The sequence below is a fragment of the Anolis carolinensis genome, chromosome 4 (genome assembly GCF_035594765.1).
Source record: "Anolis carolinensis isolate JA03-04 chromosome 4, rAnoCar3.1.pri, whole genome shotgun sequence".
Lineage (NCBI taxonomy): Eukaryota > Metazoa > Chordata > Lepidosauria > Squamata > Dactyloidae > Anolis > Anolis carolinensis.
This window is the reverse complement of record NC_085844.1, coordinates 236,090,668-236,117,001: the sequence shown is the minus strand read 5'-3', so window position 1 is coordinate 236,117,001 and position 26,334 is coordinate 236,090,668. Positions and strand designations below refer to the sequence as shown.

Here is a 26,334-nt window from a genome sequence, read left to right as displayed (position 1 = left end):
AAAAGCAAACTCCGCAGGGGTGTTAACCTTTCCCTATGCTATCCAAAGCATTCACATCTGTTCCAGTAATCACTCACTTTTAATCCCTTTGAAAATTTTTGTTGTGGATCAAGGATTGGGATAAAGCTCCAGTGGAGATCCCTTTTCCCCATGATAACTCTTTCAGGAGTGAATTTCCCTTCCTAAGAGATTTCTTTCACTTCTTGTTCTCCCACTCTAGTTCTTAATGAGTTGTTTGAAAGTAGGATGTTTGTACTCATAACTCTGGGACTGCCTGTATAGTAAATCTAGAATTTGCTCATAGTAGCCCTTTAACGCAAATACATATTGTGGCATATCTTTGCACTGAGCTCCATTATAACCACCCTGAGTCCCCTAGAGGAGAAAATGTGGGTTATAAATAAAGAAGTTGTTGTTGTTGTTATTATTCATTTACTTCTGTTTAAAAGAAATGTGCTCTTTGATAAGTATCCAGGTATCTTAGAAAAACTATTACACAGGGCAGTCCTGGACATGTTTAATTTGACTCATGCCCATATCGTCAAAGGGAGTGACAGACAAACCTGGATAGGACTGCAGTCTAAGTGAACATCTATCCCCAGAGAACATATACTCCATTATATGTGACTTACTCTACTGTGTGGTACTCCAGAGGTGCCTGTTTTGTGTCATACATAAAAAAACAAATCATTCAAGCAGAATTTTAAATACGGCATGTTGCCTTAATTCCTTTTTGAACAAGGGCACAGAGGTAGGGCAAGACAGCATGTTTAAATTTAGAATTTGTTTACTCTTGTAAATACTGATTAAAATGATAATTCTGGTATAAATGCTAGCCTGGCATTGACAGTTGTAGTATTGGTTTTAGAAGATGAGAAAGATTATTTTGAGTCTAGTTGCTGCTTTTCTACTTACCTGCCATGTTTTTCTTGATTTTTATTTCTCCTTGTTCATGGTATGCTTTACTTGCTGCTTAACGGGGAGGGGGTTACTGTCATGTGGGATTAGCAGGAGCTGTATTGTGCTTTTCTTCCTATCCTTTCTTGTATGATCCCTAGTTCCCTTTCCTCTGGCTGCAGTCCTGTTAGCTTTTATTTGGGACTACGCCCTATTGGGTTTTTGAGTGGACATGTATCGTATTGCTCACTGCTTACGCAGAAAAAGACTCCTTTTACCAGGTTAATTATGCACATAAATTACTTATGCAGGGATTAACATAGATATTTATTAATGTAGATATATGAACATGCATTCATAATTGACTCTTCTGCTTTTTATTACCATATATGCATCTACAAGTGCAGACTTGAAACTAATTCCAGGTAGTCTCACTCTTATTCCACTATTCCAAACCCCGCTTCATTCCCTTATTGCTCTGTCATCATCTATGCCTAACTTCTAATTCTTAATATAATTCTTAATATAAAACTGAATTATGGCAAGATAGACAGCCACTGTAACATGTTACATGGGAAAACATAGTTCAGTGTAGTGCTAAGGTCCCTTTTGATGTTCCTCCTTGACAATAGGTTATTATGTGAATCTCATTTTTTGCAAGGACATGAAGACCGTCTATAAAAATAGCAGCTAACATGCAATACTGTGTTCCCATTCCTATTTTTCTCTTTTAGGAACTGCTGGTGGTGATAATGCTTTTCTGCTAGATTGGGAGGCAAGTGGGGAGCAGGCATAGTTGCCATACAGTACACTTGCATTTGCTCATTCTCCCTCTAAATGAGCTGCCCCTGTTTGCATAGAGGCAGTTATGACAAGGCTGGTGCACTAAAAGGGTTGGAGACGTGAGATCCTTTTGAGTAAAACGATTCTGGTGTAGGCGGTGGCCATAGAGGTAGCAAGGTCAAGTTATTGCTGTCATAACTCATCCCCTGGGAGTTGGAAGATGCAGAAGCATAAGAGAAGGGATATTACCAGAAACCTACAGTGCGTGATGATGGTCATCTCAGAGTCCCAAGGATTGGGGACTGATGCAGAGGAGGTTTCCGCTCCGCAGAAGCAGGTAGCAGATGCTGAGGACATATTACTATAATTTGCAGAGTACTGAAAGAACTCTGAGAGATTACGCTGTTTCATGCAGCTGTTAAAGACGCTGACTAAATTAGGCATTGAGGCAACTGCCTATAATCTCACAGCAAGCTCCCTGGCAGCTTTGTTGCTATCAGCCATTGCATTTTGGTAACTGGCAGTATTCTTCATTATTCATGTTTGCTGGATCTTGGACTGACTATTGTTTATGCCTTTGTTTTACTCCTTACTGGCTTTGCTTTTTTTTTTTAAACTACCGACTTACTGTACAACTTCTGGACCACCTGACAATTGCCTTTTTATTTCCCCTTTGCCATATTGTATAACCTGTAACCATTTAACCTGTAACTACCTGATAACAGTTGCATTCCAACCACCTACTTCTTGGAGTATTTGCTGATTGGAGCGTAGGACAATTGCCCCCATCATTGGGAGAAGAAGGCTGATGGGACAGGAAAATTTCCAGAGCAGTCTTATTACCTTGCCTCTGAGGATATTTATAGAAGCCAGAAACTGAAGAAATAGGCTGTGCAGAGGCAATAGATTGCTATGATGAGAATAACTTTGTCATACTTCCTTTGTGGTCATTGCACAACCTGAATGAAAATGCAACCACTAGTATCATGTAATAACAGAATTGCGCCCATGTCGGCAGAATCTCTGCATTGATGTTTAAAGAAATGCAACCCTAAATATAGCTTTCAACCTTGTCAGCAGTTTTAGCAGGTACACTTTGTACAGATTATCAGATGCTTCATCCTTCTCCTTTGTCTTGAGGAATGTTGACAAATCTTTATTTTCTTCCATCTTTTTGCAGATTAGCAGCCTTTCCACACCATATCTGCAGCCAGAAGAGTGACTCATAGTCTTGTCATATCCTATCATATTGCACTGGCAGTAGTCTACCTCTCCTTACTCTGTTGACTTCTTCCAGTGCAGTAAATGTTTCTGGCTTTCAGATCTCTTAATCATCTGGCACACCCATCCTTTTGGCTGTTATGGGAGACAATAGGAAGGGTTGGCAAAACTGGTTGCCAGCCTTCTGGGCCTTAATTCTGTATAGAGTCAAGCCTGTCAGATATATGAAGTAGACAAAGATATAAGAAATTTCTAATGCTATGTTTTTTTATGTTAATCTGAAAACATAATTATACAGGTAACCCAATTATGACATTTTGCAGCAAAGTGCTAATTTTGTATATAACCAACAGATGACCTTTTAAGTCTCTCAACCTTTCTATTTGTGTGTTCTTCTCTTTCTGCAATTATGAAAGATAGCAGCATTAAGCATGTACAAATTCAATAGACATAAACTATGCCCTTCTGGTTTGGGAAATACAATAGAATACAATGACAAATGTGTCTACACTTGTGGCTCAGATTTCACTTTCCAGATATGACCAGATTCATGGCCAATGAAGCATAATTTTCTAATTTCCCAGTATTTTCACTTTGTATATAATACATAGCACATGCCATGCTTTTGTTGACAGATTATTTGCTTTAAAAAATCAGAGCAACACCTTTACACCTTGTGAAAGTTTATTATAGAAAGTAGTCAGAACTATAGAAGGCATCTTGTTAACCAATTATAAACATTTTTTAAAAAAATATGGAGATTAGGAAACAAACTTTTAACTTGAGGATTAAATTTGTATATTAAAATATGTTTGACAAACTGCAACTTTTTGTCAGGAATCTGCCATAGCCTCACCATCAGCACCAGAGCTTCTGCTGTTGGTCACATTAGGCTGATGTAAAGAAGGAGGTCTTTTTGTTGGTGGGTCTGAGACTTCAGAAAGTTTTTCCTAATTGGCATGTCTGCTTGTTTGTATTGATTTTTATGTTTATGAATTAATGTTTGCATTGGCTAGTTTTGAAATGAGTCGATACATAATAACCACTTAAAGGCAGTCCCCGAATTACAAACATCCAATTTACAGATGATTCATAGGTATGAATGGGGGTGATACAATAGCAAGTGAGGGAAATTACCCTTCTAGGAAGAGAGAGTTACTCTTGGAAGATTTATCATGGGGAAAGGTGTTTCCACTGAAGCTTTATCACCAATCCTTGTTCCCACAACAAGCCACATTTTTCAAAATCCAATTGTCACAAAGGCAGAAAGTGAGGTGAAATCTTCTGAACAGGGTTGTCTGACATGAGTAGTACATATATATTTGGCTGAAGTTACACTTAAAATGTATTTGTTGCAACTTGCATACAAATTCAATTTTAAGAACAAACCTACAGAACCCATCTTATTTGTAATTTAGTGTATTTAATTGGTCTTTTGTTTGTTCTATGTATATTGCTTTGGCCATGAATTTATCTTCATTAGAAGCTTATTGAGGGAATGACAGGTAGGAATATGTATGTTAGATCGAAGTGTGTGTGTGTGTGAAGGGGGGGGGAGACCTAGAAAGAAAGAAAGAAAGAGAAGGGAGAGAATATGTAGCTAGAATACAGGGGGAATATACATGAATTGTTTTAAACAATCAAATAGTACAGTTGAAATGGGATGATTAGCTATTGTATATTTAACCGCTTTTGAGTCTCCTTGTGGAGAGAAAAAGTGGAGTATAAATATAGTAATAATAACAATAAGAATAAGAAAAATAGTAACAGTACATATTTTATTTCTGTATCAGTTGAGTACAAGGTATCCTTTTTGTCCAAATAAAAATTGAAATTGGCATCGTGTAGCACAGCATCTGTTCTCTTAAGAAGTTCTTTATCAGGTCCCAATTTGTTTGCCTTTTTGGTATGCCATTATTATTTTTCAATAGATACGTCAATTTGTCCATATTCATAATTTCCAACACTTTGTTTAACCAGCAGCTTAGCTCAGGGGTTTCTTTAGTTTTCCAATGTTTGGCATATGTCATTCTTGCCGCCGTCGTGAGGTAATTAAACAAAATTTCTTTGTTCTTATCTTTTTTGATATTAAGCATCCCCAAAAGAAAATCCTTTGGGTCCAGTTCAATCTTAACCTGCAACATCTCTTGTATTTTTTGGTGGATTTCCTTCCAATATTTCTTTGCCTTTTTACATGTCCACCAACAGTGGAAAAATGTTCCTACTTGATCGTCGCATTTCCAGCACCTGTTTGAGGCTCCTTTATGATAATTTGATAAATTTTGAGGGGTCAAATACCAGCGGTAAAACATTTTGATCCAGTTTTCTTTCAATTCTATAGCATATGTTATTTTTAGTCTGGAATTCCAGGCTCTTTCCCACTCTTCTAGATAGATTTTTTTCCCTATATTTTTTGCCCATTTAATCATGTTTTCTTTTATTGCTACCTTATCTGTCTCCCATTCAATTAACTTTGCATAAATTATGGATATTTGTTTTTTTTCCCAATCTCATTACTTTATCCCAGAAGCTCTCTTTCTCTTCAAACCCCAGATTTTTGTCTTTATTGTAATATTCTTTCAACTGCATATATTGGAACCATCCTACGTTATGGAATTTCTGATTGATCTCTTCCTGGCTTTGCAAGGAATATTCTCCGTTTTCTTTGGTTAAGATATCTTTATATCTGGGCCAAATTTCTCCTCCTGTTTCTCTTCTCTGGCAAGCTTCTAATGGTGAGATCCATCTGGGTGTTTTCCAATATAACTTCTTGTATTTGTCCCAAATTTTTATGAGTGAGGATCGGATAAAATGATTGCCAAATTTTTTTTCCGTAGCTTTTTTCCCATACCACAGGTATGCATGCCAACCTGCCCGTAAATCTATACCCTCCAATGTTATAATTTTAGTATTTTCCAGTGTGGCCCAATCCTTCACCCATATAAGGGTGCATCGCATGCATCGTGGTATAATTGAAAATCTGGTAGACCTAGTCCTCCTCTTTTTTTTCCGTCTATTGTATAAATTCTTTTTATTCTAGGTTTTTTGCCCATCCATATAAATTTACTAATGTCTTTATTCCAATTTTTGAATTTTTGTGAATTTCTGACAATGGGGATATTTTGAAATAAAAATAACATCTTGGGGAGAATAGACATTTTTATTACTGAGATTCTTCCTAGCAATGATAATTTTAAGTATTGCCATTTTTCTAACTTCTTTTTTATTTCTCTCCATGTGAGGTCATAATTGTTCTCTAACAATTGAGAATTCCTGGCTGTTATTGTTATGCCTAAGTATTTTATTTTTTTCCTAATCTGTATCCCTGAAATGTCTGTTAATTCTTTTTGTCTTTTTTTTTACATATTTTTTGGCAGTATCATAGTCTTATCTGTGTTTATTTTTAGTCCCGAAATCTCTCCGAATTCTCTTATTTTGTGTAGCCACTGTTGAATCGTTTTTACTGGATCATCAATTATACAGATAAGGTCGTCCGCGAAAGCCCTAATTTTGTAGTTATGTTTTTTAATTTTGACGCCTTTCAATTTGGGATCATCTCTAATATTATTTAATAAAATTTCCAATGAAAAGATAAATAACAGGGGGGACAGCGGGCAGCCTTGTCTGGTACCTTTACATATTCTGAAATTTTTTGATTCCGATGAATTTATTTTTATTTTTGCTTCTTGTTTATCATAAATTTGGTTAATTGCGTTTGTAAATTTGTACCCCATATCTAATTCTTTTATTAATAATTTAAAGAAATCCCAATTTACATTATCAAATGCTTTTTCCATGTTGATAGTGAGTAGTGCCAATTCATCTTTTTTTGTAAATTCATAATATTCAATTATATTTATAATTTCTCTCACATTGTCTTTCATTTGTCTTTTTGGTAAAAAGCCTGTTTGCTCCTCTTTTATCCACACTTTCAAAAATCCTTTCATTCTTTCGGCTAGTATATTTGTAAAAATTTTATAATCTGAATTTAATAAGGATATTGGCCTATAATTTTTCACATTTTTGGGGTCGTATCCTTCTTTTGGAATCATAGTTTAAATTGAGTCAATATATCCTGTTCCGTCGTGTAACTAACTCCTCCTGCAGTGATCTCAGTGATAACCTGTGTTTGTTTTTTCTTCCTGATTTTCCAGGCTAACCATTTGCCTGGTTTGTTAGTGTTTTGAAATTGTTGCTGTTTAATAAATCTCAGTTTTTTCTCTGTCTCTTCTAATTCTATATGAGTTCTTTGTTTCTTCAAAATTTCTAGTTCCTGTTTAATTTTGTTGTTGTTTGGCTCCAGTTTTAATTTTTTTTCATTAATTTTAATTTCCTTATTTATTTTGTTAATAATTCTGTTTTTCATTTTGTTTTTTTGAGCATTTTGTTGGATGAAGTGGCCACGCATGACCGCCTTGCTTGCGTCCCAAACTGTTTGGATCGGAGTTTCTTCTATATCATTCAATTCGAAATATTCCTTCAAATTTTTTTTATTTTTTTTAATGTCCTCTTCCGATTTTATTAAATTTCCATTTAATCTCCAATTTGGATTTCTATATGTTTGGTTTATAATAAATTCTAGTGGACAATGTTCTGAGATGTACCTAGGAGTGATTTTTGTTTTTGACACTTTTAGAATCAATGGAAGGGTCATCCAGGCCATATCTATTCTTGACCAAGAGTTGTGTCTACTTGAGTAGTATGTATAATCCTTTTCTCCCTCATGTTGGGCCCTCCAAACATCTTTAAGTCCCCAATCTTGTAACATTTTAATAAAATTTACTGGCAATTTGCCTAGTTGTGTGGCCTTTTTTGTTTTATTTATATTCCCTTTTTTATCCCATTCTGGATCTAGCACACCATTGAAGTCTCCCAGGATCATCAATTCATCGAATTCATGCTCTACTGTTTTGCCTTTTAGTTTTTCTAGAAATGCTGTTTTTGACCCGTTAGGCGCATAGATGTTGCAGATTATTATTGTCTGGTTGCCCATTTTAATTTTTGCTCCTACCATCCTTCCATCATCGTCTTTAAATGTTAGTTCTGGCTTTAACTTTTCATTTATATATAAGACCACTCCCCTTTTTTTCTCCAGAGCGGAGGATATAAATACTTTCCCTAGATTTGTTTGACTTAAATATGCGGTGTGCCTATGACAGATGTGTGTTTCTTGGAGCGCTATCAAATCAAAATTCAATTTTTTCAAATGTTTGAACAAACTGTTTCTTTTAATTAGATGAATTTAGACCATTAACATTATTAGAGTGACATTTTATTTCCATAATTTATTGCTGGGTATCTTCTTCCTCTTCTTCTTTTTCTTTTTCTTCTTCTAGGCTTATAAGATTTGGTGTTTGTGGATTTGTTGCGTAGACGGTCTTGTCAGGGGAGGTGATCCTGGCTTTCTTCCTTGCTCTTTCTGAGTTTGGATCCGTTGTGGTGGGCCCATTTTCTTTCTTCATTAAATTCTTGTAGAATTCTTTAGCCTTATCTTCTGATGTTATCCAAATTCTTTCTTGATTGTAGGTCGCCATCAGTCCTTCTTTCCATTCCTATCTGAATCGTGTGTGTCGTTTTTTAAGTTCTTCTGTGAGGAATAGGTACTTCTTACGTTTTTGCATTGTGCTGGCAGGGTGTTCTTTCAGTATTGTTACCTTCTGTCCTTTGTAGCGGATGGTATTTTTTTTGCTCGTTCTTAGTACTTCTTCCCTTGTTTTCCTCCTTTCGAATTCTACTACTACATCTCTCGCCACCTTGTTTTTTCTTGAATAATTTGTTGTTACTCTATAGGCTTTTTCAATACTGTCCTCCATTACTTCATCCTGGATTTGTAATAGGTCTGCCAGTATCTGAGTCGTAATTTGCTTCAAATTTTCTTTTGGCTCTTCCACGATGTTTCTTACTCTTATTTGGAATTCTAATTCTTTCCTCTCCAGTTTTTCTTGCCTTTCTTCTAATCTGGTGTTCTTTGCTTCTAGTCTTTCCAGTTTGGCTTGAAATTTGTCTTGTTTCTTTTCTAATTTTTGTTTGTCTTCCTTAACTTCTTTCATTTCTTTTTGTAAGTCTTTTATTTCTCTCTTCACCTCTGTGAATTCTTCTGATAATTCTTTCCTCATATCAATCATCTGTTCTTGGAGGGTTCTTTGATTTTCCGTAATTTTCTGAAGTTCCTTCATCACATCTTTTAAATTTATCTCCTCTGAAAGGGATCCCTTTCTCCCAATCATCTTTTTTTCCTCTGTCTTGAATTTTTGCGTTGACATCTTCTTTGTTCGTACTAAAATGGGGCTTGGATGTGATACTGGAACTTATTGGCTCCTATAATGATCAATGCCCACACATGTCCTTAACTTTGTTTCTTTGTGAGTTCCTGTTTATTTTGTTATGAGGGAAAGGTCTTCTTTGAAGTGTTTATATCTGTCCACAGTAATTTTGGTTTGTGTCTTGGTGGATAAGGAAATTTCCTGTGTTGAATAATTTGTTGGAATGAGTTCCAGGTGTACTTTGTTACCTTAACAAAGTGCCAATTACCATTAGTAGTCGCCACCAAGATATATATATCTAATCAATTCAATATAATCTCAATATATATAATCTCGAGGTCAATTTCCCTATAATAACTATAAGAAGTTTGTTTTCGGTGTTCTGTCTAACCTCTTGATTAGTTGATTAGTTAAGTACTTATTTCCTTCTTACAGATCACTTATTTACTATTGCTGATATTGCTAATATTGCTGATCTATTGTACAGTATTCCTCCTCTATTCTAGACCCTCATTTGGCCCCTGTAACATTAAATCTTTTCAGTATACTTCCTTAGATGTTCCGTCCCTCTATCTTCCCTATTGTCAGTCCTTTCCCCCCCCCCTTTTCACCTCTTCTCACCCCTTCTTCTTTATTCTTCTTTACTCCCCCCACTCAGCAACTCAGCAACATCTCCTCCCCACCTATTCCCTTTCTCTGTCCCTCTTTTTTCCTTCTTCCATCTGCTTCCTTCCCTTCCCTCTCGTCTGTCTCTTCTCTCACCGTCTGCTTCTCATCCTCTGCTTCCTCCCCCTCTCGCACCGTCTGCTTCTCGTCCTCGACTTCACCTCCTTTCTCCTCTGTCTTCTTCTCGTCCTCATCTGCCTCCCCGGTACCTTCAACCTTCAACTTTCTCCCTCCTTCCTTCCTCTCAGGGCCCCGGCTTTTTTTTTTTTTTTGTATATATATATGTGATCAGTCCTTCAGACTCCTGCAACCTTGATTGCCGGGCTGCCTCCCTTGTTTCTCTTTATCACTCTTCCGTTTGAGCACTTCCGCTTTCCTCTCTCATCCGGGTCTCTGGAGCCTTCTATGACGCTCAGTCCGTAGACTAAACAATAGCCCTCAAGGTCGATGTTTAACCCTTTGCCTCCTGCGGGGGTTTCTCCCACTCTCTCTTCTTTCTTTTTATTAAATCCAAACTAAGTAAATGGCAATTAAAGATGGCAAAATTTCGTCACTGAGGGTCAAGTTCTATTTTGTCTTCTGCGGATATTTATTATAGGTAAGTTTGGATACCCCCCTTGCCGTTTCTTTCCCTCCCATAAATTTAAGGGGGTTACCTTAATCGTTTTTCTTCTCTTCTTTTCTTCTCTTGTTTGTGGTTGGCATCTGATCTGCAATATCTGTGTTTCGATCCACTCTTACGTAGGTTTAAGTTTCAATCTTGTTTTTCTTTCTCTTGGATTTGGAAGTATGGCTAGGCTTCTGTTCGAACCTTATGTCCTCAGCCTCTTCAGACCCGCTGCCACCGCCCGTTCTCTGATCTCTCTACCGACCCCCTTGAGGGGGACCAGCCTCAAGATCCGTGATAGGGGTTTCAGTGGGTTCGCTGTCACCTGGGAACTCAATCCGCCCAGGAGAGGGGGCGAAAAACCTGCCCTGCCCGGTCTGCTAAGAGGTCGGTGACTGTGAGCTCCACAGACACTCATCCAGCCGCCATGCCGCCATACCCGGAAGCCACAGTGTTTTCTTAAGCAAAGAGCACTGAAAGATTATTTGCTATGAAATATAGCCCAAATTATATTATTGGCAATCTCTCATCCAAGTACTAAGCAGGGCCAACCCTACTTAGCTTCCAGAATCTAGTGCCTTTAGGGCAGTGGCTCTCAAGCTGTGGATCCTCAGGTGTTTTGGCCTACAACTCCCAGAAATCCCAGCCAGTTTACCAGCTGTTAGGATTTCTGGGAGTTAAAGGCCAAAGCATCTGGGGACCCACAGGTTGAGAACCACTGTTTAGGGTATTTAGGCAAGCTTGCTAGTAAACCACAGTTATCGACAGCCTTCTTCTCCAATGCTGTCATACAATTTGTTTTGTATATTTCTTGTTGTTGAGTCCAAGTTGGGGTTCTCAATGTTTATGCTAAACATTTCAAAGCATTAATAGTTTCCTTCTGTAAATTTCTTCATTGATCTGAATATGGATGTAACAAAATAAGCTTCCATCCATAACTAATTCTTAACAAAATGTATTAATGTATGTTACTATTTGATTTACAGAACTTTTTGTTCATATGAGTCAACCAATTATTTTTCAATTCAGCATATTTTAAAAATGGAAATGTATAAGTTTAATTTTCGTTTTTTAGCTTTTTCATATTAGTTTTCTGCATTCTTTAAAAGTTGTATTACTGAACTCATGACTTGGAAATTCCAAACACCATGAAGATTGGCTACATTGATTTTTAACACATATTAATTTCAAAAGGATCACATTCTTCCTGATAATTACGTCTGCTGTGAAGTGTTCCCTCTGTTGCTGACACACTACTTTTCTTCCCTTCAAGTTGGGTTTGAAGACTATGGACCAGATTGTGATAGCATGAGGATAACTGCGTTCTTGGACATTCCAGGGCAGGATAACTTGGCTCTGCTTGCACGTCTGGAAAAATATGCTTTTAGCGATAATATCTTTAACAGGTAACAAAGCAAGTAATTATGCTATTGTGAATTTTTGTGTCCTTTTACATGAGTGTCATATTTTATTACAGATTTTAGGCACAAAATTGGTATATGTAATCTATTCAGTTACAAAATAGAATCATAATTTATTCATGTACTAATTTATTTAAACTTTCTAGTTTAATATTTGTAGGTTGCATTAATTGAGAACAGCAAGTTTTCTTTACCATTGCTATACTCCTTTACCATTCTGAAATTAAAACTTTCGTCTCTTAAGTGCAAAGCCCTACAAACTGTCTATGTTGTCCAGATTGAATCTGATTGTTTTGCATGATTGTTATTATTATCTACTACCAACAACCTTGACAAAGTAGCTGCTAGAGTAGAACAGTCTTTCCTCTTCTGTTCCAATGTTGCCAGCAGCTATGATGTTCAATCTAGATGATTTCCAAATCAGTGGCTGGCATCTTGTCTGATGTGGTATTGAACCTTTGGTCCTCTAGGTATTTGGGAGTTCAGCTCCCAGAATTCATGAGCATTGGTCAAGCTGGTCAGGGCTTTTGAGAATTGGAATCCCAAACACCCAAAGAATGAAAGGTTGTACACTAAACTGTTGTTATACACCAAACGTATGGCATCATAAATATTGGTACTTGATTTAAATTGGTTCAGTGACAGAGAGTGTCTGCTGCCCCCAAACCTACCTTTGAAGCTAGGTAGTGTTATCAACATAAGGATTTATAAGGTGCTGAGGAGTGGGGCAGTAAATGAAGCAGGATCCATCTGGTATTGAGACCCTTCCTGAAAAACTATTGTGATAAGGTCCAGCACAGGTCCCCATGGCTGTCTGTCAGGAAGCATCTTGCTGGAAGGAGAGAGATGAAGACTTCATTACTCAATGTCTGTCTCTCAGAACCATGGAAATTATTATGTTGATGTGCTGCCTGGTTTCCAAGGTCTGTTTTTAGGGCTTGCTATTGCAGTAGAAATCTGTTAGCATCACTACTTTGCCTGTTGCAGGGCCACAACTGTGATTTTTAAGAGTTGAGAAGGAACAAGCTGTTCACAGACTCCTTTATATTTTGACATACATACTTTTCTTTTTCATTTCTTAAATCCACTAAATACAAATGAAATTAATTCCATTTTTCAATAATGGTTTGTAGATGAATCCCAAAGTTGCATTCATACCCAAACAGTAGTCTGATTTCATACTGATTTCATAACAGAAATTGTACTAGACTGTTTCATCTTGCTCATAGCTGAATTTTGTATTAAAATCCCATTTTTCTTAATTTACAAAGTTACTCATTGTCTTTGCAGGCAAATCATTGCTAGAGGTCTACTTGATGTTTTTCGAGATTTCAGTCATAATGAGGAAGATTACTTGACCGTAATGGCAATAGTAGTTAGGCTGTCTGAAGATTCAGGTAAAAGCTCTGGTTGTTATATCCTTTGTCTCTGAAGTGTCATTTTATCTTACTCTATGTGTGTGTATAGAACAAAATATGTATTTAGTCCATTTAGCATATTAATTTCTACATTGACAGGAACAGCTTTTATAGAGTTGTCAGTAGGACATTTTGTCAGGAGATACCAAAGATTGCATGTAGTAACATCTGCATGCCCAAGCAAGTGCTCTACCTGATATCACTAAAATGGCTAGGAAAGTGAGACATTTAATACATTATGTCTGTATTAAATGTTGTAACTTGAAAGAAGTTTATAGAGAAATTGCTGTTTCTAGAGTTTTATGATGTGACATTTTTATCTGTTGAATTCCATACATTTACATTTTTGAAACTAATTGAAGATACTTGTTCTCTAAATTACCAGAGCCAACTGTACGCACAGAATTAATGGAGCAGATACCACCCATTACCATTTTTCTACAAGAAAGTAGGCCAAACTTCCCTACAGCTTTTTCCGAGTATCTTATGCCCATTGTGGTGAGATATCTTACAGATCCAAATAACCAGGTAAAGTTTTTTAGACTGACTATGTAGTTTAATATAATGCTGTTAGCATTCTTCAGGAGCAATAACCTCATGATAAGTCTACAAGAAACAGTGGGTTTTCACAGGACTTTAGACCAATGGGGATTTTTGTAATATTTTTGAGATTTTGAAACTAAATTAATTTGGTATATCAGCATATCCTCAAAAATAACAGTTTATTTATTTATTTACAGTATTTATATTCCGCCCTTCTCACCCCGAAGGGGACTCAGGGTGGATCACATTATATACATATAGGGCAAACATTCAATGCCCATATACACATAGAACCGAGACAGAGACAGACTCAGAGGCAATTTAACCTTCTCCTGAGGGGATGTTCGATTCTGGCCACGGGGGGAGCAGCTGCTTCATCATCCACTGTGATGGCACTTTCTCTTTCCAACGTCGTAAATTAGTTAAATTTGCCTCCCCACTTTATAAGTGGTACCTTATTTCCTTATTTCCTACTTGATAGATGCAACTATCTTTTGGGTTGCTAGGTGAGCAACGAGCAGGGGCTATTTGTTATTTCAAGACAGTTCAAGACTTTTCACATGCTCATACTATTCTCCTTATATATTTAGACTTACCCGCCATGAAGTTTGTTTCCAGATTTTAGTTTTAGCATAAGATGGTCATAAAGTTACAGTATTTCAAACCTTGCATCACCCCGAGAGTCTTAAGCAATAGGTCTCTTCTATGTTCTTCCTGAGCAGATCAAACTGCTCTTATTTTTAGCAGTTTTTAGCCTCTCCGTGCTGGTTCTCTCCACAAAACATCTCATTATCTATCCTGGTTTTCTCTGATCTTTCATTCTTTGTTCTGATTTTATTGATTTGCAACCTGCCAAATTCTGGTTTATGACACTTCTTTTTATTATGCAAACTGTGTAAACATGTTCAGTGTGGGTCTTCAGGAATATATGTATATGTTTAAATTCCACAACTGAATGTTACAACCACATGTAAGGGGATTAATTAATTATGTTAAATGTTACATTTCTTATACATGGGAAACATTCTTAACATCATTAATTTTGGGTTTTGCATATTGACAGGTCAGGAAAGCAAGCCAGGATTCATTACTGATACTACTAGAACAAGGTCTTGTTGCTCAGCCAGATATTGAAAATAAAGTGTGTCCAATCCTGCTGGACCTTTCTGCTCCAGACAGTGATGATGAATACAAGGTAGAAGCAGTAAATGTAAGTAGTAATTTTGGGGTGTTTTGAAAGTTTTGTGAATATGTATCAGGATGCTATGTAGTTTATTTAGCATTTAATATCGTCTACACATTTGAATATTGAAAAACTATAGATTTATTTTTGATATTTGTTCATTATTAGGGCCTCTCCAAAGTAGTGTACACCCTGTAATTGTATATGTTCTTCTAGTAGTCTAGATTTATCTTTTAATTTTATCTGTACGAAGGCAATGAGGAGCAATTGGCATGAATGAATATCTTTATATGGGTCTAGATCAGGCCTGCACAACCTGTGGCCGTCCAGTTGTTTTGGACTTCAACTCCCAGAATTCCTGGTAATTGGAACAGCTGGCAGGAGCCTCTGAGAATTGGAGGCCCAAACACTGGAGGGCTACAAGTTGTGCAGGCCTGGTCTAGATGCACTTCTCTGTATATTTTGTTAGGATAGATGATATAGGCAGAACCCGAGTTACAGACACCTGACTTACAACTGACTCTTAATTAAGAACGGGGTGAGACAAGGGGAAGTGAGAGAAATCTACCCCTCAAAAAGGAATTTCACTCCTGAAAGAGTTATCATGGGGTCTCAACTGAGGCTTTATTACTAATCCTTGTTTTTCAAAGTCCAGTTTTCACATGGACAGAGAGTGAAATCTTCTGAAGAGGGTCACAGACAGCAAAATAAATACCAAAGGGGTATTAAGCCTTCCCTATGCTACCCAAAGCTAAAAATACGTATCTTTGGCTGGAATTACACTGAAAAAAGTACCTGTTCTGACTTACAAACAAATTCAATTTAAGAACAAACCTACAGAACCTATCTTGTTTGCCATTTGGTGACTGCCTATATGCCATGGCTCAACCCATGTTATTTTCCTGCCTGCCTGCACTGCAGATGAGTTTCTTTGTACATGGCATCTGAACAGAACAGACCAAGGAATAAAAAGAATGGTGTTTGTATAACGAACGCAGCACTACACTATACTTTCTGAGGACAAAGGACAAAGGATGTTTCTCGTATGACATCCAGATGTCAAGTTGGTTGTGTATCATCTGGTTATATGTAGGAATGCCTTATGGACTGGAAGTAAAACCTGACTAAGAAAGGTAGCCTTCCATTGATTCCATTACCCTTGGTATGGACCGTCAGAAGTAATATGCCCTAATCTATAACTTGAAATTACAGTAGAGTCTCACTTATCCAACACTCGCTTATCCAACATTCTGGATTATCCAACGCATTTTTGTAGTCAATGTTTTCAATACATTGTGATATTTTGGTGCTAAATTCGTAAATACAATAATTACTACATAGCATTACTACGTATTGAACTACTTTTTCTGTCAAATTTGTTGTATAACATGATGTTTTGGTGCTTAATTGTAAAATCATAACCTAATTTGATGTTTAATAGCTTTTCCTTAATCCCTCCTTATTATCCAACATATTCGCTTATCCAACATTCTGCCGGCCCATTTTTGTTGGATAAGTGAGACTCTATTGTAATTTCATTGATGAGGGTGTTATAGTTTACAAGACAGACGCTGTAGCAGTAAAATTTTACATCCATTTTAGAATATGGCTTCTATAAATTTATGCCAGTTTTCATGTGTTGTTTACTCAAATGTACAGTTTCATTTCAGCAGAAATCACTGTCAGAAATTGTTTTCCTATAGAAAAAAGCTAAGCTATATACCATTACATAGATAACAATTTTAAAGGTGGGGGAGGGGGAGGAAATGTTTCTCAGCTTCATGTTAAAAAGATATTTAAAAACCCAGACTTAGATGTATGATGAGAATGACCTATCAATCTGTCATTCTGTCTAGGAAGCCACCAGTCATGTCCTTATACAATGTTATTTTCAGTACAAGTTGCTTGTCATCTGCTATGCCACTTTTTAAAGCTGCAGTGATCTGCAAACAGATCACGTTCTACCATGGGGAACTGGTGATCTAGAGTCTTTTGGCATAGTCTGAATTGTTTTTTAAAGGGTTTGGAATAAAATACAGCTTGAAAGTTTATTGAAAAGTGTGTCAGATTATATAGTTACAGTTAGCTCTTAACTTTAGAATACATGACGAGACAACTTCTTCATGAAATAACTATCTAACTGTCCAAATGTAAAATCTTCAGTTCTGACTGTGCTGAAGAAATGGTGGTAAGGACTGTAAATACTATGTTCATTTTCCTTTCTTTTGAAGTTATTGATACATATATCCACATAATACAAAATGCACTTTAATTTATTTGGTTGTGCACCAATACTTTTAAAATCCAGGTTAGTCAAATATACAATGGAGTGACTGTTTACTTGGAAAGAAATGTCAAAATATTGAAAGTTTTTAAAAACAATTTTTTATCTGCTAGAAAAATAAAATTTTGGAGAAAACCCTAAAAATAACTTTGATCATTCCAAACAGTTACACGTTCAATTTCAATGGTCTGTCATCCGACAACTTTTCTTAATGGCACTGTCATAAAGCTATGTTTTTCCTTTACACAAATGTCTAGAAATGTAGAAAAAATAATTCATTCTTTTTGTCAATTTAATGTAGTAAAATACAAATTATGAATCGTTTTAATTTTCAAATGCTTTGAGTTCTTCAGTTCATTTTCAATAAATAATTTGTGTCTCTACAAAATGTGAACGTTTACGGTTCCATTTCAGTTTGGGGGTGAGGAGAACTGAGGTGACAGGGATGGAATCCTTTTGAATCCCACCGCTGCCACCAATTGAGGAGAACTGTGGCAGGGAAGAATCCTTTTCTATCCCACCGCTGCCACCAATTGAAGAGAGGTGAGGCAGGGAATGGAATCTTTTTGATCCCACCGCTGCCACCAATTGAAGAGAACTGTGGCAGGGAGGAATCCCTTTTGATCCCACCGCTGCCACCAATTGAGGAGAGCCCAATTTGTGGTACTCAACTCAGGCAGGGGGAAATCTTTGTCTAAATCCCACTACTGCCTCCAATTGAGGAGATGTGCGCGTATGTGAGAGGGAGGGATGGAGGATGTGTGAATGTATGACAGGGAGGATTTAGTGGATAAGGAAGGATAACGGAACTGATTGGGTTTAAATGAGTAAAGATGGTAACTTATATAGGAAAGTACGGTAACTTATATAGATAGGTACGGTAACTGCCACCAACGTGAGGTAACAGGCTTACAGAGAGGCAAGGAGACTTATCTTTATGAACAATAACAAAATTCAAGTTTATTTTTGGTACATAAGCGTATGGTTTCAATCAGTAAACGTTTCGGATCTTAAGTTACAATGTAGTCTTTCTTGAATGGATATTTCTTAAATAACTTCTCTTCAACACAGTATACTAAACTCCCCCGGTCAGCTTATATTCCCAGCCTTTCCCCTGAGTGACCATAAGCTGCCGTCCTTAGCTGATTTCCCCAGCTCCTAATCTTTTCAAAACCTAATCGCAACTCTTCTTCTCAAACCCCTAACAGCCACTCCTTTTAAAACCCTCACAGCAACTGAACTTTTTAAAAGGGAATATCCTCCAACTGTCATCTTAGCCACACCCCTTTTCTCCCAAGGGAAGCTGTGTTACCATGGCAACCTACCAAATGCTGCTTCCAGCTAGTTTCCATGCTAGGCTTTTCCTTGCTAATATATAACTCTTTTTTTTCTTTAACAAACAAATAAATAAAATCATATCAATAATCTCTGTTTTACACATAACTTCTCTACAGGGGGCCTGACACTTTACCCATAAAATGACTTTAACAGTTACATTACAGTATCTCATTTGGGAATTGCTTAGGCCAGCTTCCAAAATAACATCTGAATGCCAGATGTCTTTTTAAAAAACTGACAATTCCATTAAAATCAGAGTAGGATAATGTTTCCACTTTTTCTTGGCATTTTTTCACAAATTCTGAGTCCTCTGAGTGATAGTGTATTCTTTTAAATAACTATACATTTATAAATATTATATATAAATGTTTTGAGACTTTAAGTTTTGAGTGTGCTCATAATTTTATGATATGCTATGAATCTTATGACAGTTGGTGTTTTGCACTTTGTACCGTACTTAAGGTTTGAGTCAAAACCTCTTTCTGTTTTGTGGGAAACCAGTAATTCCAAGAAGTGCTCAAATCATTATGCTGATGTTTGAAGAGTGTTGTTTTTTTAATAAGGAAGGAAATGGTAACTGAATGTTTACAGTTGTCTTGACTGTTGCATTTATAGAGAAATTGACATAGAAAGCATCATAATTAAAATCAACAAAAAAGAAACATATGATTATGACTATGTTGAAATGTAGGACAGTTTCTGCTAGTCCTAGGAATTAACCAGAGTTTAGAAAAGTTACAAGTTCTAAGAATCCCCAATCCAACATGGTAGCTATGCTGACCAGGCTACTCTAAGAGCCTTTTCTGAAAATAGCTTTTCGGAACTCTGATTCTGCACGTTTTCCTACTGGAGGAAGAAGTAGAGCAACCTACAGAGGAAATCAGACATGGGTTAGTATTAAGAATTCTGTGATTTGTGGAAATATTATGGCAGTTTATTCTGTGTGTTAGTCTCTAATGTGATCCATGATTGTCCTGCTCTGGTCATTTGATCACTCATTTATTCCAGGAGAATCCAGATCCAGGAAGCACTTTTGCATAGTTAAACTATAAAATTCACTATCCAAAGAATTCGTGATACTTGTTCAACTTGTATAGCTTTGAAAGGGAACGGAATAAATTCATAGCGGATTTGAGTTTTTCAAGAGAGAACTTAACATGGAAATAAAGAAGTAATATCTCTTTCACCTAATAGATAATCTGCAAAATGTCTTCAATTGTCAACAAATCTACAGTTGAACGCCTGCTTCTTTCTCGTTTCTGCGAGCTCTGTAGTGATGGGAAGCTTTTTCAAGTTCGGAAGGTTAGTTTTTAAAATTTGAACTCTTCTTTACACAAACATAGGGTCTTCTCTTTTTTATTTAGTGGTGATTTCTTGTCATATATCTTGAGTTGCCACATTGTGTAGGTGTTTTTCTGGTGTGCAACCAGGGGCAACATAATAAGCCAGATATCATTGATGGTTTACCAAAAGCAATTCAATATACACTTGACAATTTATCACATACCTGAGTTTTCTTTTAAATAACAAGCTTGGATCAGATAATCATTTATATTTTTTATTCATCTCACATTCTGCATGAGATAAGTTGAGCAGATACTTCTGTACATGAAAATATTCAAATAACAGATCAAGTAGCATTTATATAGTCTTGTTATGTCTAATAAAACCTGTGCATAGGAAATGTACCAATAGTATATTTCCTGGTTGGGAATATAGACAACTACGTTCTGTCGTCTGATGAAACAGCAGATTTAAATCTTTATTTTGTTAAGAACGGTGATTAAATCAATATGATATTATAAAGAAAGAAATTGAGAGTGAGAAATCAGCTCAAATGTTCAGAAAACAACCAACCTCTCTCCTCCACCCCCTTTTTTGACTTTAGGTTTGTGCAGCGAATTTCGGTGATATTTGCAGTGCTGTTGGGCAAGAGGCCACAGAAAATAATTTGGTATGTTGGCATCTGAAACACCCAAATCTTGGAGATATAATTATTTCAAAGTATTGCATACTATTGCATTTCATATAAAGTAGTAAAATATGTATATCTGAAATAAAAGAGGACACCTTTTGGAAAAGCTATTGTTGGAATGTTTTATCCTACAAAGGACTGCTGGAAAACGACATGTGATTACAGTATACACAGTTAATAATATATACTGTCATTCTGTCCAAACTGACTTGATACAGCAGGACAACCTGCAGTTCTTCTACTGTTAGAGGAATCTGTCAGTCTGTCTATGTCCACAGTTTACTGTGGTTAAAGCAGATCATTTTTAAATCTCCAATAGGCCATAACAGTATACTTTTGTTGAGAAAATATGGGTGTTTCAATCCACAGTAGAGTTAACTTGGCTAGTAAGTGGAAGATTGCAACTTAATGTATTTAGTTATTCTAAGAAAAATACATTCTTAGGATAGACTTGCTTCATTAAACACCATATGTAGCTCATTTGTTTCGGTCAATATGCAAAAGAAAAGGTGAGATCTGAGAAACTAATGTAGTGTTTTCTCCTTTCATCCTTTAAAATATAGAACAGAATAAATAATAGTTTCTCTAGGTCAGGGGTCCTCAAACTTTTAAAGCTGAGGGCCAGTCCACAATCCTTCAGACTGTTGAGGGGCTGAATTATCATTTGAAAAAAAAAACAAATTCCTATGCACACTACACATGTCTTATTTGTAGTGCAAAAAGAAAAAAAACAACAACAGTGAAAGAATAATACAATATTTAAAAATAATTTTTTTTAACCAACATAAACCTATCAGGATTTCAATGGAAAGTGTGAGCCTGCTTCTGGCCGATGAGATAGTCAAATTAATTAGGATTGTTTTTATTATCTGCCTTCAAGTCATTTCAGACTTTGGGTTGAGCCTAAATCTAAAACTGAGAGCAGGGGTCAGGTAAATGACCTTTTTTGGGGGGGGGGGTTGAACCCCTGACCCACCTGCCCCCCGGGTTCAGACCTGTCAATATCTGCATGAGATAGTGCCTGGAGGGACTCTTATAGAATCATAGAATCATAGAATAGTAGAGTTGGAAGAGACCACATGGGCCATCCAGTCCAACCCTCTGCTAAGAAGCAGGAAATCGCATTCAAAGCACCCCCGACAGATGCCCATCCAGCCTCTGCTTAAAAGCCTCCAAGGAAGGAGCCTCCACCACGGCCCCGGGGAGAGAGTTCCACTGTCGAACAGCTCTCACAGTGAGGAAGTTCTTCCTGATGTTCAGGTGGAATCTCCTTTCCTGTAGTTTGAAGCCATTGTTCCGTGTCCTAGTCTGCAGGGCAGCAGAAAACAAGCTTGCTCCCTCTTCCCTATGACTTCCCTTCACATATTTGTACATGGCTATCATGTCTCCTCTCAGCCTTCTCTTCTGCAGGCTAAACATGCCCAGCTCTTTAAGCCGCTCCTCATAGGGCTTGTTCTCCAGACCCTTAATCATTTTAGTCGCCCTCCTCTGGATGCTTTCCAGCTTGTCAACATCTCCCTTCAACTGTGGTGCCCAAAATTGGACACAGTATTCCAGGTGTGGTCTGACCAAGGCAGAATAGAGGGGGAGCATAACTTCCCTGGACCTAGACGCTATTCCCCTATTGATGCAGGCCAGAATCCCATTGGCTTTTTTAGCAGCCGCATCACATTGTTGGCTCATGTTTAACTTGTTGTCCACGAGGACTCCAAGGTCTTTTTCGCACACACTGCTGTCAAGCCAGGCGTCCCCCATTCTGTATCTTTGATTACCATTTTTTCTGCCGAAGTGAAGTATCTTGCATTTGTCCCTGTTGAACTTTATTTTGTTAGTTTTGGCCCATCTCTCTAGTCTGTCAAGATCGTTTTGAATTCTGCTCCTGTCTTCTGGAGTGTTAGCTATCCCTCCGAGTTTGGTGTCATCTGCAAACTTGATGATCGTGCCTTCTAACCCTTCGTCTAAGTCGTTAATAAAGATGTTGAACAGAACCGGGCCCAGGACGGAGCCCTGCGGCACTCCACTTGTCACTTCTTTCCATGATGAAGACGACGCATTGGTGAGCACCCTTTGGGTTCGTTCGCTTAGCCAATTACAGATCCACCTAACCGTAGTTTTGTCTAGCCCACATTTTACTAGTTTGTTTGCCAGAAGGTCGTGGGGGACTTTGTCGAAGGCCTTACTGAAATCCAGGTACGCTACATCCACAGCATTCCCTGTATCGACCCAACTCGTAACTCTATCGAAAAAAGAGATCAGATTAGTCTGGCATGACTTGTTTTTGGTAAATCCGTGTTGACTATTAGCAATGACCGCATTTGTTTCTAAGTGTTCGCAGACCACTTCCTTAATGATCTTTTCCAGAATTTTGCCTGGTATTGATGTGAGGCTGACCGGACGGTAATTGTTTGGGTCGTTCTTTTTTCCCTTCTTGAAGATAGGGACCACATTCGCCCTCCTCCAATCTGCTGGGACTTCTCCCGTTCTCCAAGAACTCTCGAAGATAATTGCCAGTGGTTCTGAAATAACTTCCGCTAGTTCCTTCAGTACTCTTGGGTGTAGCTGATCTGGCCCTGGGGACTTGAATTCGTTTAGAGAGGCCAAGTGTTCCTGGACAACTTGTTTCCCTATTTGGGGTTGGATTTCCCCCAATCCTTCGTCCATTCCGTGTTGCTGAGGTTGAAGATGGCTTTCTTTTTCTGAGAAGACCGAGGCAAAGAAGGCATTAAGTAGTTCTGCCTTTTCCCTGTCCCCTGTCGCCATCACCCCATCTTCTCCTTGCAATGGCCCTATCGCCTCCTTTTTCTTCCTTTTTCTACCAACGTAAGCAAAAAAGCCTTTTTTGTTGTTTTTTATGTCCCTGGCAAGCCTGAGCTCATTTTGCGCTTTAGCCTTGCGAACCTTTTCCCTACAGGTGTTGGCTATACGTTTGAATTCTTCTTTGGTGATTTCTCCCCTTTTCCACTTCTTGTGCATGTCACTTTTGAGCTTTAGCTCAGTTAGAAGTTCTTTGGACATCCATTCTGGCTTCTTTGCACTTGTCTTATTTTTCTTCTTTGTTGGCACTGTTTGAGTTTGCGCCTTGAGTATTTCACTTTTGAAAAACTCCCATCCATCCTTAACTCCCTTGTTTTTTAATATCGGCGTCCATGGAATGCCGCTCAGTAATTCCTTCATTTTTTGGAAGTCAGCTCTCTTAAAGTCCAGAATGCGTGTTTGACTTGTCTTAGTTTCAGCATTCCTTTGTATTGCAAACTGCAGGAGCACATGGTCACTTGCCCCTAAGGATCCAACCACTTCAACTGTATTGATCAGGTCTTCCACATTTGTTAAGATTAGATCAAGAGTTGCTGATCCCCTTGTTGCCTCTTCTACCTTCTGGACTATAAAATTATCTGCAAGGCAAGTGAGGAATTTGTTGGACTTTGTACTCTTGGCTGAGTTTGTTTTCCAGCAGATATCGGGATAATTGAAATCGCCCATGACTACTATATCTCTTCTTTGTGCCTGTTTGGTCAGCTGTTGACAGAAGGCTTCATCAAGTCCTTCATCCTGACTCGGAGGTCTGTAGTAGACACCCACGACAAGATCTTTTTGAGTCCCGGTTCCCTTGATTCTTATCCAGATGCTTTCAAGCTGGTTTCCCGGATTACAGTCTTGCATTTCTTCTGCAACGTAACTGTTTTTGACATATAAAGCTACTCCCCCTCCTCTCCCCTTTGTTCTATTTCTGTGAAAGAGGTTATAGCCCTCAATGGTTAAATTCCAGTGATGGGAGTCATCCCACCAGGTTTCAGTGATGCCTATGACATCGTATGTGTGGTGCTGTGCTAGGAGTTGGAGTTCGTCTTGCTTATTTCCCATGCTCTGAGCATTAGTGTAAAGACATGTAAGCCCCTGTGACCTCCCCTCGAACTGTTTATTTGGGATTATTGTGCTCTCTGTACTTGGTCCTTGCTGTGTTTGTGCAGCCCTCCGTTTAGCCTTTCGGCAGTTCCCTGTGGTCGTGGGTAATATAGTGTTCGCCAGGCTGTTGTTCCCCTCCCCCAGTGGATCTAGTTTAAAGTGCGCCTGATGAGGTTTGTGAGTCTGTGTGCAAAAAGATGTTTTCCTACTTGTGTGAGATGCACCCCAACCTTGGAGGGCCGCATCCGGCCCACAGGCCATAGTTTGAGGACCCCTGCTCTAGGTTAAGGAGTGGGTTGTAAAGTTAAATAAGATATTTAAACACACACTAACCATACTTTCTCTATTTAGCAATGCCCTCAAATGAAGAATCAGTAATTAATTTGTATTAATTTGTAATAATTTGTAATTTGCAATATTTGCAGAGCAGACAGTAATACTATTCTGGTCATATAGTAATTGGACCACCATGGAATAAGCTTATTTCTGGTTCACTGTAGCAGCTGTGACATTAGGGATGAATTTGCCAGTTGCTTGAGTGAGGAAAGAGACACCTTTTCATGTGTGCTTTGGTTATGTGCTATAGTGACACGGAATGAAGTGAAACCTAATCTTTGAAAAAAAGGAAAAGAGTTCAGCAATGTATTTTTTAATGGTGTGCCATAAAGGGTCCAGATTCGAAAATCCTGATCTGCCTGACTTGTGAATAGAATACAAGAGACAGGATTGATATGAGCGGGTGACAGGACACTATGTAACTGGCTTTAAAAAGAAACCATTCAGTATTTTAGAGGAACACCCCAGGACTAGATGCTTGCTCTATTTAGTTCTTTCTCTCCCCTTTTTTTCTTTTGCAAGGGTAATCTTCCAGTGTTAACATTCCTTCTTGCTGAAAGGACATGAATATTTTTAAAGTTATCTGACCCTGATGTCAGCTTCTCATTATGTGGACTGAAATAAATCAGATTGGTTTTCCCAGACAACTTAGCTTTCTACTAGGAGATATGCGTTTACTTAGAAGACTGAAACACAAGTGTATTCTGTGTAGCTAAAATGTTACTGATATGAATGTGTGTATTTATTTACTATTAAATTGTTAGATATCATTTGCTGCTCTTCATTAAATGGAGATTTAGAAATAAATATTCTTTACCCCAGTCCTTAAATAATTGTTTGGGAAAAATTACCTTTAAATATTTGAAATGTCTGCACTGCAAAACGGGTATTTTAGAACAGTTTGATTTGTGACATTTTCTCTTTATTGTGGCAGATTCCAAAGTTCTTTGAGCTCTGCTCTGACAGTGTTTGGGGCATGCGGAAAGCCTGCGCTGAATGCTTTATGGCTGTTTCCTATACCATTTCACCTGAAGTCCGGAGGAGCAAGTTGTCTCCCCTCTTTATCAGCCTCATCAGTGACCCTTGCAGATGGGTAAGTGGGGTGGATTAGTTAATCTTGCATTGCCATTTATACAATTAAATGACTGATCTGTTCTTTGATTCAAGCAGGCATATTCAAAGGACTATGACCCGCAACTGGCAACTATTAATGGATAAAAAATTTTAATGTGATTTTTTTCCTCCCATCACCATCTACTCATTTGCATATAATTAAAATTATGTTTCATATTGATAATACATGGTGGCAACCTTAATTAGTTAATGCCTGGTGCTGTGACCAGTTATCAGAACAGAATGATAATAATCGGCATTCTTATGGCATTACATTTTTATCAGATTTACCCAGCCAGCATTGTCCATCATGTTGGCTGGTGGTTCTGCCCCCAAAGAGTAATGTTTCTAAGCTCTAAAACATTCTTAGTGTTTCTCCTTTT

The 26,334-nt window shown here is 37.7% G+C and overlaps 1 protein-coding gene across 2 annotated transcripts in view; it reads left to right on the top strand.

Annotated features, from left to right (window-relative positions):
* Positions 1-26,334, top strand: part of LOC100556649 (serine/threonine-protein phosphatase 4 regulatory subunit 1) — a 63,843-nt gene that overhangs the window by 10,431 nt on the left and 27,078 nt on the right. For both annotated transcript variants that reach the window (XM_008115231.3, XM_008115230.3), the window contains 7 exons: positions 11,711-11,843; positions 13,149-13,255; positions 13,662-13,804; positions 14,883-15,029; positions 19,819-19,926; positions 20,513-20,578; positions 25,773-25,931. In XM_008115231.3, coding sequence (XP_008113438.2) covers positions 11,711-11,843; positions 13,149-13,255; positions 13,662-13,804; positions 14,883-15,029; positions 19,819-19,926; positions 20,513-20,578; positions 25,773-25,931 — 863 coding nt within the window. The remainder of the gene's footprint in view (positions 1-11,710; positions 11,844-13,148; positions 13,256-13,661; positions 13,805-14,882; positions 15,030-19,818; positions 19,927-20,512; positions 20,579-25,772; positions 25,932-26,334) is intronic.